General features: G+C 45.7%; 1 protein-coding gene across 8 annotated transcripts in view; it reads right to left on the minus strand.

Annotated features, from left to right (window-relative positions):
- Window positions 1–10,284, minus strand: part of LOC122395825 (disks large homolog 4) — a 292,810-nt gene extending 282,526 nt beyond the window's left edge. For all 8 annotated transcript variants that reach the window (XM_043393710.1, XM_043393714.1, XM_043393711.1 and 5 more), the window contains exon 1: window positions 9,845–10,284. In XM_043393710.1, coding sequence (XP_043249645.1) covers window positions 9,845–10,253 — 409 coding nt within the window. In that variant the 5' untranslated portion in view covers window positions 10,254–10,284. The remainder of the gene's footprint in view (window positions 1–9,844) is intronic.
- Window positions 10,285–11,473: the final 1,189 nt, after the last annotated feature.

Below are 11,473 nucleotides of genomic sequence, written 5' to 3' on the forward strand. Positions count from 1 at the left end.
GTAAGAATCATCATTGTTTATATTTCTTTAGGTCGAACGACCGTCGACTCGAACAGCCAAAGGCTGAAAAAACAAAACCCAACTGGCAGAGATTCAAAGAGATTCAGCCATCGATAAATTAAATATTTTCATATTTCACGTACTCATTATTTACTCGTTTTACGATATCAAACATTACGTTAGACTATTTTTAATTATGCTTCCATACGATTGTTTGAGGAGTTTAATTGGAAACAAAATTTCTTTATTATTCTCGCGTATCGTAAAGCAGGAAAATTGGCTTCTCATAGAGGATTATTGGCTTGAATTATGAATGACCGTCTATACGTTGATCCATTCGTATTGATATTTGTTACAGTTAAATAAACCGTTGTTTGTAAATAAGCTTTCGTTCGCTGAATAATTGACTTGGCGGACTTCGCGGAAGCGCCAGGAATATCGAATGCGATACACGGATTCACCGTTTCCGTGCATAAATCGTGGGAATAATGGGCGAATCGCGGGCGACGATCAGCCCCGCGTTTCGATCGCGAGAACGTTTACGAAAGTAACCGGAAACTCGAGTACGAAACGCGCGCGTTTGTCGAGCAACGCTCGGAACGTCGACCGCTGTAACGTCGATTCCGCTCACGTTTATCGGATTATGCGGTTCGAATGGCCAGCTGGATGAAAAAGCAAGAATACATTGTGCCGGGCATTCACTCTGGCGATCCTGCGAACACGTTTTACAACTCCGGTTATTTAATTACCGGGACACGGACGCTTCGTTAGCGCTCGCGGACTCTACGCGCGCAAAAATCTGCAATAATGACGGTTCCGTTTATTGCCATTCTGTTAACCGCCCGCTGAAACCGTCTCGCGACGGGGTGAATATAATAACAGCAATTCGAACGTCCCCCGTTGATAATGTTATTCCGCGTCTTTCCGTTCCTGTGCGCCGGATTAATCTCGAAAATGATCGCGCAACACCGCCGCGATCTCGTATCCAGCTTTAATCCGATTTTTATTCCATTCGAACATCATTCATCGACGAACAAAGATTGCGGTTCGTGTTCAAAGAGCGCCAAGAATTTACTACGATTTTACAGATTCTATCCCAGAGTTTTCTAATATTTCCATAGCGCCGTTTTTCGATTAACTTCTCGATAGCTTTCGCCGCCGTTCTGCTAGTCATTTTCGCGCGTTAAACTTTTAGATCATCCGGTAAGTTTTCCGCCGCGTTCGCTGGTTGGATTGCTTCCAAAATGGGAGTACATTTATGTCTCCGAGTAAAAACATCGTTACTAACAACGTATTTTATTCGCAACTTCAAACGTGGAGCGTGAATCGCATTAATTTTTTCAACGTCTGTAAATTGCATTTTCCTACCCGATACGGTTCCTCGTACGTTTCGTTACGAACAGAACGCGAACACTTACAGGCCGTGGGTGTAGGTAATCGACGATCAACCGCCATACACGCAAACACTTAACGCTATCGCGCACAGCTGACTCCCAGCTACGCTGTTTTGTTTATATCGTTGAAACTCGGTGAAACTCGGCTGAATAGGAACAAGTAAAATGTAATGAGAACTATCCTGGAGAATGGGCGAAGATAATAAACGCTGCTTTCAGCGAAGCGTCGCGAGAAGTTGATTATCAAAAATGTTTCGCGTTTGGAAACGGGGACAGAGAAAACGGTGTTCGGAGGCTGCTTTATTTGGTAGAGTAACTTCGGTTAACGCGTGAGCTTTCAACGTTGCTACATTACATTACGGTGTGCGGTTAACTTTCATGCACGGAAGTTGATTTGTTACGCTGCAGAATTTAATTCCGAGTTCGATGTAATATCACGACCGCGTAGCTAAACCGCAACGTAATTGTTTTAATTTATATCTATATCGTTGTACAAATGTTTTCTACGTGTATTTTCCACGCGATAAACTCGAGAATCGTTGACTCGATTTGGACAAAAATTTCACTGCTAAATAGCTTGTTATAATTAGAAATAATATTGAATCCTACGGATATTAAGAGAATCTATTTTGGGCTGTTCGTTACTTTTAAATCAGTGTTTTCGCGATTTAGAGCTAACGAGGAAAATAATTTCTCGGTCCCGACGCTAACGTTCGTCTCTCGTCGCGTCGCTACGCCTTCCCTGAAACCAGATTGCAGTTTCCGTTGACATTTTTCTCGAGAGGAGGAAGCACACAATTCCCCCATGGCTGCGCGAACAGCGATAACACGTTACTAATTCATTTTTAATCCTTGATTGCTTTGACCGTTTACTCCGTGCGGCACTAGTGCCAGGAACAAAGACCATCCCCCTCTTTGCACCCCTCGTTTCAACGAGACTACCCTTCCCCGTTTCTTGTATTCTAGTCGAGCCTCCCATCCTCGTCGACGGCGTCTCGGCCGTGACTGAATGATCCACCCCTGCGTTCCTTGTCTTTTCAACGCTTCGTATTCCCGTAATGGCCGATTTACAGTCCGCCTTATCTGCTCGAAATTATCACCTATAAACGACGCTGCAATATCAATTCTCGACTGTAACGAATCATTGTGATACAATTGGGGATACTAACCCCTTTGTAGCAAAAAAACTATTGATTTGTAATGTAAAATACCATTTTTTCGTGTATTCGAAACACGAAATATATTTCCTGGTACTATAAAGTCTGCGTTAATATTTTCCAACGGTGCAGTTCATTGACGTTGACTCGAACGCTTTCGCGAACGTTATCACGTCACGTAACTGATAAAGTTTCGCTAAGAAAAATGGTATTGTCCAGATAATATCTACTGGGAGCCTGTCGGGGGCCAGTCATTTATCAAACTTTTCGTACACTTGTTCCCAGCGCCTCCGCGATTACAGACTGATACGAGTAATCGGTTCTCAACTGCTGAAGAATGAATTTTCCAACGTCGAGGCACGTCGAGCATAATTTCTAATTACTCGGTGGAAATTATTCGAGGGGAAGGGGATCGAGTAATCGTCGTTTTGAATAAACTTCCCAGCGTCCGACCGATGGATAGATTTCATTATTTTTTAATAACATTAACAGTTCTCGATCCATCGTTTCTCGCAACATTGGAAAGGCATTGTCGGTTAATCCATCTCCCGGCCGAGAAACTTTAAACTTTGTCGTTTGTCATTGTTCGTACTTGAAATATTTCGTAACAAGTAAAAAACTCGAGAAACAGGTTTGCACGGCGCAAGCGTTCCGACTCTTTAACTTTTACGGGAAGGCTCGTAATGGAAACTGAAGTATCGTAATATCGTCGAGCCTGCGTACGACATCTTTCCATACCGTTCCCGGGCTGTTTACGAAAACGTTAACCCCGGGAAAATAACTTTCGACGCGTCAGAACTCGCAAAACATATCATCCTTACGGTTACCGGGCGCAAAAACCGCATTTTCGCGAAACTCGAGCCCCGCGGATGTATTTATTCTGTCGCGGGCGTCGGTGAAAGTTAACACGGGGACAAACTTCACGGACATTTTCGCGTGCTCGTACTAATTCCGTTGACAGCGCGAACCCAAAACTCGGACCGAAACGTTTTAATTAATCCGAGGTCGAGAAAGTTGACACCGTGAGTCGATTCCCGGAGCCTTGACGGTTCCAACCTCGAGTAAAAATCAAACTTCCTCGAGGCGGTTTCTCGAAAATTCTAGCCACGTTAAGACGAATAGATCGTTCCTCGGTTGAATTATTAATTGCAACCCGTCGTGGTCGATATCGAGTTCGCATATAGTAGCAACGTGTTACAATTGCTGCTCGGAATTGGAGTTTCTATGCGACACTAACGAGCCCGCGTTAGACCGTAGCGGCGAAGGTGATCGATCGCGAAGTGATGCGCCCGAAATGAGAAGAGAGCGACGCCCCCGCGTTGCATTGCAAATCGCAATCAGCACCGTAGAGAGGCACGAATGCGTTTTGGACCGCGTAGAATGGGAAGAAACGAAGTCGAGCAATCCCACTAATGTTCCTGTTACGATCGCATCTACGGGCTGGCCACAACCCAGATGCGTTTCTGGCATTCTCTTAAACGCAATAATGCATTTCCTGACCGTGCCGATGCGGTTTGGATCCTTGCATCTCTCATAATGCGGCCATTGTCGAACGAAGAAAAGGATTGCAGCCTGTCGAAATGGACGTGAATTAACGATTCCCGTCTTTGCACTCGGGATTTCTATACCCACCGCCGTGTGCTCGTTGATCATTACGATACCAAATGCACCCGATGGAAATCATCCCGACGGCGTAATTGCAACGAGATGCATCCCATTATGGGAACACGTTCCATCGCCTCGCGGTTTCTGGGTTCTTACCAGCCTTTCCGCGCAACATATTCCATTTTTCACGGAATCTGCATGCACTGCTATCGATCAAAATTTCTTTTCCAAAGATACGAATAAATTTTAGAATTTGTGTAATTTAACAAATTTCAAGTTCAATTTGTTAGCGTTCCATACAGAATGTTTTTAATTTATCTCACGAAGTTTAAAATCGACGACTTCGAGAAAGGGTCGAGGAACTTTCGTCGTTCCCGCGATTTCATTTTCTTTTCCCCTTTATTTTCGTCGGAACGCGAATCGTTCCCCCGTCCACCCTTCGGATTCCGGTCAATTAATTAATTAAATCGCGTGTAACAAACCGATCGAGAGTCGTTCGAACCGAGAAAGCTTCGAGGATCTATATTGAATTTAATTGATGCTCCAACCACTCCATCTGTTTGTTTCTCTTTATCGGTGGGGAGGCGCGTCTTCGCCCGGGAAAATAAATAAAAATCGCGGAGGTAGGTTTAAAGAAGAAATTTCTCGGTTCTCTCTCGAATGGATGACAAACCGGCGGAAATAAACCTCTCGTTGTTTCCACGTTACGGCACGAAACTCTAATCCCTTCGAGCCGGTGTTTCTTTTGGTTTCCTTCAGCGGGAAACACAGAACAGATACACACGCCCGATTATGTATGGTTTCCTACCACGTAGAAACACGAAGGAAAAACCGCCCAAGGGAAGAAACATCGCCTCGAAATATCGAAATGTTCACCATGGTTGAAATTCGAATTCGTTTCGCTAAATATTCTTAGAGATTCGATATAATCAAAGTTCGAAACTTTCGAAATCGGAACTAATATCCAAACTCATCCAAACTTCGCAAAAATTTCAAACCCTCGCGAAGAGTGGGAGAGAAAAATAAAGCGAACGAGAACAATGTCTTCTGGTCTTTTCTCCAAGGGATTAGCCCAGTTTGGAATCAGAAAAATTGGGGACATTTCAGATTCTTTTTTAAGAAAACTTTCCACGTACAAAGTTGGAGCTTCCCTCGATCTTTGTAATAAACGAACCCTCCTCCTTAATAAATATTACTTTTATTATCGTATCGATTCTAAAGCAATAGCAAATTAAAATTACTCGTTCCATTGAGACATTAAGGATGCTTGAAAATCGTTAAGTTTGTTTTACTTTTTGCGACACTTCAGATTTCAAATAAACCGATCCAATTTTCTCGTCGTGTCCTAAATCGATAATTCCCCATTTTCTCATCACGACGACGTTCCCGCGGAGGTAAAAAGGTTAGATCCGCGGATTATGATTAATTCGATGTGCCAGCACAACGGCGTAAGTACGGGTAATTAGCGTGGCTTCGCCATGAAACTTCGCGTTACGTTTTGTTCCTTCCCTCTCCGGGTCTCCCCGGCCACTAAATTTTCCACCGTTTCCGGCTTAATTTATATCGCCAGCTAACCACCCGGTCGTCGAGAAAAATGTACGCTGAATACGCGCGGCAATAAAGCAGAATGAACAAGGGTTGGTGAATAAAACGAAGAAAGGCCGGCGAACAGATTCGAGAGAAATAAACGCAAAGAAGCTACGCGCACGAGGTAGGAAATTTCGTAATAAAGGGACTTTACGAGTCGCCGGGTACGTTGCTGTTTCGAATTAAAATTTCTAGTTGCGTGTACCGGTTTCCCCTTTGGAGTTTAACGAGATATAGGATAACGTTATTCTGACAGCACGCCGGCCCGTTGTTTGCAGATTATGTTCAAGCAATGGACCAAGAACCAGTTCTTTTTCCTGGCTCTTTGATTACTTTTTCAACAAAATACAAAACACCCACGCGTGTAAATTCGTTGGGGATTTTCTCCGCGGAGAACTTTTCACTACCTATTCTTCCGGTTGAAAAGTAATTAACGCGCGAATATATAAATCGCTAAGAAATAATTTTGTTCGGGGATAAAATAAAATAGAATAGTGTAGCTCTTTGTAATCATCGCTAAACGAAATCTACCGTGATTCGTCCTGTTCCGCTCGGATAAAACGATCGTTCGAAAGTCTGATGCGTGCTCTATCGGCAAACAATGCGCAACAAATTGCGCGAACAATCCCTAAGTTGACCGTATATGTCAGGCTGCTGCATACGAAATGTTTTTCCGAAGTTTCGATTTTATCGTACGGCAACGTAAACTGAATGATGCATGATTGCCGATTGTTGTGCGCCACGTCGAAGAGGAAGGAGCCTGCTCGTAATACGTACGCGCAATTTGCGACAAAAGGTGGGAAAATCGAAGCTATTTATCTAACACGTCCTACTAATTTTGCTCACTCGAATTTCGAAATATAATGAATTGTCGTCAGAGTCGAATCGACGCGTTTCAGTTTCAGTGATTCGAGTGGACACGTATGTAAGTTGCTTCAGATATTTGAACTCGAACGAATTAAAATTGAGAACGGTCGCCTTTCAATGCACTCCACGAATTAAAGCGGCGGGTAATAGTTTTCGAGACCATCTCTTCTCGACGTCGTTTGAAAGAAATCTGCTTTCTTCGCGTTATATCTGAACGGGCACAGAGAGACGAATGCAGCCCAGCGCTTTGCCAGTGATAAAATGCAACACTCCAGCGTTGATATAAAAAAAAATGATTAAAAGGAAACAGATTTTACGAGGGTCTGGCTGAAATCGTAAATATACAAATACCATCCGTGGCCGTGTGGGGGACACACACATACGGATACAGTGCATATCTTATGCGAAACGATGAGAGATACTCGCGTTAATGCGCGTATGGAAAGTTTTTTAGCGGACGAAGTGGTTTTCTTTCGGATCCCGATGTAAATTAACATCGGTCCTGCTTTTGACGTTCACTGGGGGTGTCCACCTTCTTTTGCCTCCCGGCGGCGAATCAGGATAACGAGGTTTCCACCTGCGAGCCCCGTTTTCATTCGCTAAGTACTCCTCGCGAGCTCGTTACCGAATGATACAAAATAATAAATAATTAAAAACAGACGGCCGTTCGTTATCTCTTCGAATTTACTAGCCCCGCTAAATGCGGGGAACTGATTTACCCGACAATCGAACGTTTCGCTGCGTCGATAATTGATAATCGAATATTCACATTTATGGGAATAGCTAATAAATTTCGGGGCATTAATTTGGAGGGAATTAAATTTATACTTCTGCGCCACGCCGTCAGCATATAAACGCTTTATTTGGCCCCAAGACTGATCTGCTGAAAATAAACATTAACGTTATTTACAAAATTCCAAGACAGGCCAACGCTATTCATCAATTACCTGTGATTTATAGAATACAAAATATTCGTTGTTTAAAATCGAGGAAACTGGATACGTCTTTCGTCGACACAATTAACGGTGCATTCGTCTTTTGGAGTATCCAGTACTCGAGCCAGGGGTAAGCAATTTCTTTTTCGGGGGGGGGGTGTAAATATCCTAAATCACGGAACTTTCTCACGGTTCTCGCAGCCTCTCCTCTTCCGTCGGTTTTTATTCGTCCCGTGCCTGTAGCCTCGCGAGGGAAGTCGGGTCTCAGAGGCAGATAATAAACTCGAAACAATACGACAAGCGACGTGCCTGCACGACACGAACATGCTTTCAGCTTTAAAGCGCGATACCGCCGAGTCGCCACTCGCCCCGCCGCCAGGGAAACTATTTCATAACTGGGTCGAGCAAGTAGGTGGACCATGGGTACATGCTGGATGCTGGATAAAAGGGTGCGCCGTGGAAAAAAGACGGTCCGCGTAAAACGGCTTCCCGGTTTCTCTCCGCTTCCTTTCATGCTGCGCGGGAACGGAGATTACGTGTCGAGTATTCGCTAACAATTTAGTTTCCCTGGAAATTGTAAATTTCCATCAACGCCTCCCGAGGATGCTAAAAAGCGATCGCGTTGAGAAATTTTTATTCCGGCGGCAGGTTAAACGGAAATCTCGATTCGCAGAAGAGAAAGATTTTTAAAAATTTTTTAAACTGGTCGAGTCGTATTCTGTTTATGATTTAATTATAAGTAACTTTCTGAATTAGCTGCTTCTTGATGATCGAGGAACGTTTCCTTTGTTGCGTTGCAAACATTTATATGTCCAAGACCGCGGGGGCGGCTTCCGAACTTCGTTTGGTTGGGTCTTTAATGCGAATTCACCTTGGTGATACAATGCTATTCAAATAGTGGCGACGGAAGCGGAGGGCGGAGGAACAGTAAGGGGATGGTTACCTATGGAACAGATGCTCCCTTGTTGCGCGAGACAATAAGGCCGCTCGACAAAAGCGGCAACAAACTCAACAACTCATGGCGTCATGATGCCGCCATGTCCAACAGATGAGGAATACCGATAAAAGACGATTTGTTGCGAAACGTTCGCACGACGGCTTTTATGGGGCGTCGACAATGGCTGAAAGGCACGCTTCCTACGCCCGCGTTTCACACGGACAACACGATTCTTAATAATCGTAACTTCGCCCGCGTTTATTTTGACTTTATCCGGGCAGTAAATCGAAGAAACGTCGGAACAGTCTTGTTTACTTTCGCGACGCGTGTAAACGTAAAGGCCCCGCTAAAATTGGTACGAACTTTGGCTGTAATAACCACGGAAACGAGCAAATCAAAATAACAGTTTGAAAAAGAAACGATTCTCGTATAATTTTCTTCGCGACTGGGAAATTGTTTTCGACGTTTATCAACGCCTGTGCGCGAAAGTTTCGACTATCAATTTCAGCGTAGCGTATCGTAGAAAAAGTAAACCGGAAGAACTCATGCAAATTTCTCGCAACGTTATGAATAATTGAGTTCGGAACAACTATTTCCGACAAAATTGAATCGAAAGTACGATGAAAAAGCGAGCCCCGCCAGAGGCAACCCTTTTTATACGGAAATAAAAGTTTTGTCCTCCACCGCGCCCTCCGCCATCCATGTAAACGACCTACTTTGATTTTGGTTGCTCGTCGCACATATGGAAGAGCTGCTCGGCTGCCTTGCCCCTCGTAAATTCGAAAAGTTCTCCCGAGTATTCTGCTCGCTAACCTTCTTCGATTCTTTAACAATATGACCCTGGCATATTGCAAAAGTACTAGGAACTTTTCAAAGTGCTTCTCGGTATATCATAATCGTTCTTTCGAACTATGGCCCGAAAGATTGCGAGGAAGCGTTCCAAAACCGGGCAAAAAGACTGTTAACGTTGTTCGAAACGCTGGAAACAAACATTCAGCACCTACCAGAACAGTTTCAAAATTATTATATTATCCCTTTTTAGTAGGATTGTAAATTTAATCAAATTAAACTGCCGTGAATGAAACAGAAAAGTAACTAAAGGAGGAGACTCGTGTAAAATGGTAAAACGAGAAGTGATATTTGACAATTTTCATTTCAAGATACAACACACGACGTTGTCTAAAAAATGGTTAAACATCACTTTTCATTTTACCATTTTACACGAGTAAAAAACTGAAACTGACGCGAGAAAACGTAACAGAAAGTCGGGATAGCAAATTTGCGTATATTTGTGGGGAAACGGATGGAAGAGGACGAAGAATAGGAGAATGGAGGGCTATATTGAAATGGTAGCGATACTACCTTCTTTCGCCTGAACGAAGCCGTGAACCTCGCAGTAACTTCCGGCGGAACCGGCGGCGCCAGGCGTGTCCAGGGTGAAAAGAGTGTTCGCCGAGGAGGTGACGCCGTCGTCGGGTGTCTGCAACAAACTGGTGGCCTGCGACAGCGTGCGTTGCTGATGGTGAGGATGATGGTGCAGGTGGTGGTGGTGCTGCTGTTGTTGCTGCAGCTGCTGTTGCTGTTGTTGCTGCTGGGCCGCTAGGATCTCCTCGTGACGGCATTTAGAGCAACGACGCATCTCCGAGCGAACACGCAGCAGCCAGACCATGCCGAACAGTGCCATAGCAATCTCGAGTCCCGGTGACCTCGATGGTTGCTTCATGCTCGCTGAATCAAGGTCATCGAGGCTCCACGAGCCAACGAGATTCATAGCAGATGTGCCGTTCCCTCTTAACAACAACCACTCCCCTCCTCTTCCCACTGTTTCGATGACCAGCGTCTAATTTCAACGTACCACGGATATCACCACGTTTCGATAATTCCAAGTCACTTATCTCGTCTACTTTGTTCCCTTGGTTATCGGCGAGAAATCTGTATCCTTTACTTTCGAACTCGATCCAATTTTCAACTCTCGGAGGCACTTCTCTTCCTTCCTCTTCCCTCTAATACCATCCATAAATTCTTCGTCACTTCACCTCCATTCTTCTCCGGGTCGCCAAAGTATCGAAGCAATCCTGCTCGGTTCCAGGTCGAGTCGTTCCTCGCGTTCCATCGATCCCTAGGTACGGCCCTCGAACGCCCACGCTCCCCGAATCACCTCGAACGGAAGATCCTCCGCGTCGAATTCCCTGCTGGGCATTTCTCCGTCGAGATTCGCCGGTATCAGGAATCCGGGATTGTTTGCTCGTTCGCGACGCGGAATAACAGACTGACCGATTCGCGGGCACCTCTGCGTGTCGCGCGACGCGGTATTCCGGGAATCACGCGTCCCGGGAACGGTCGCGACGGGAAACGCCGACGACCGCCGAGCGGCGTTCGGGCCCGCGGACCCAGACCGGTGGCGTTAGGTTTCCCGCTCGAGCACGCGACCAACGACCAATGAAATCTCGATCGTACCGGGAAACTTTGGCTCGACGCGCGGGAAACGATTACGGCTAACGAAGCCAGGCTCATGGACGGTCGGTGTCACCCTCGGTCCCTTGTAACGGCCACGGTTATAAAAGTAGAAAAGATATTCGTTCGAGGGTCGTAACACTTCCGTGGAACTTTTCAGCGTGCCGGCGGAGAGGTGTTCCACGGTTACCGAAGTTTCCCGTCTGCCGCGGTGCCCCGGAAGTTAGAACGAGCCGGACTCCGCAGCGCACGAGCTTCACGGCCGTTTCAACCTCCACGTCGGTTTTCTCTCGGCGATTCGCCGCGGCCCATCGAGCTGCGCGAGGCTGATGTCTTTCCGAAGGGACGCTGGAACGAGGACCCGCTCCCATCGAGACGGCACTTCCGGCCACCGGTGTATCTCACCCGACACGCATGACCGGGGACCGTTTCTCCGTACGTGGACACACACGTCGATAGCCACGACGATAACGCGGTTTCTCGAACGTCGCGAGCCAACCTCCCGGGGCTCGAGGTTTTGTCCCGCGGTGGACCCAG

This window comes from Colletes gigas, unplaced genomic scaffold (genome assembly GCF_013123115.1).
Source record: "Colletes gigas isolate AHSC1104 unplaced genomic scaffold, ASM1312311v1 Colletes_gigas_Sc00006, whole genome shotgun sequence".
Taxonomy (NCBI): Eukaryota; Metazoa; Arthropoda; class Insecta; order Hymenoptera; family Colletidae; genus Colletes; species Colletes gigas.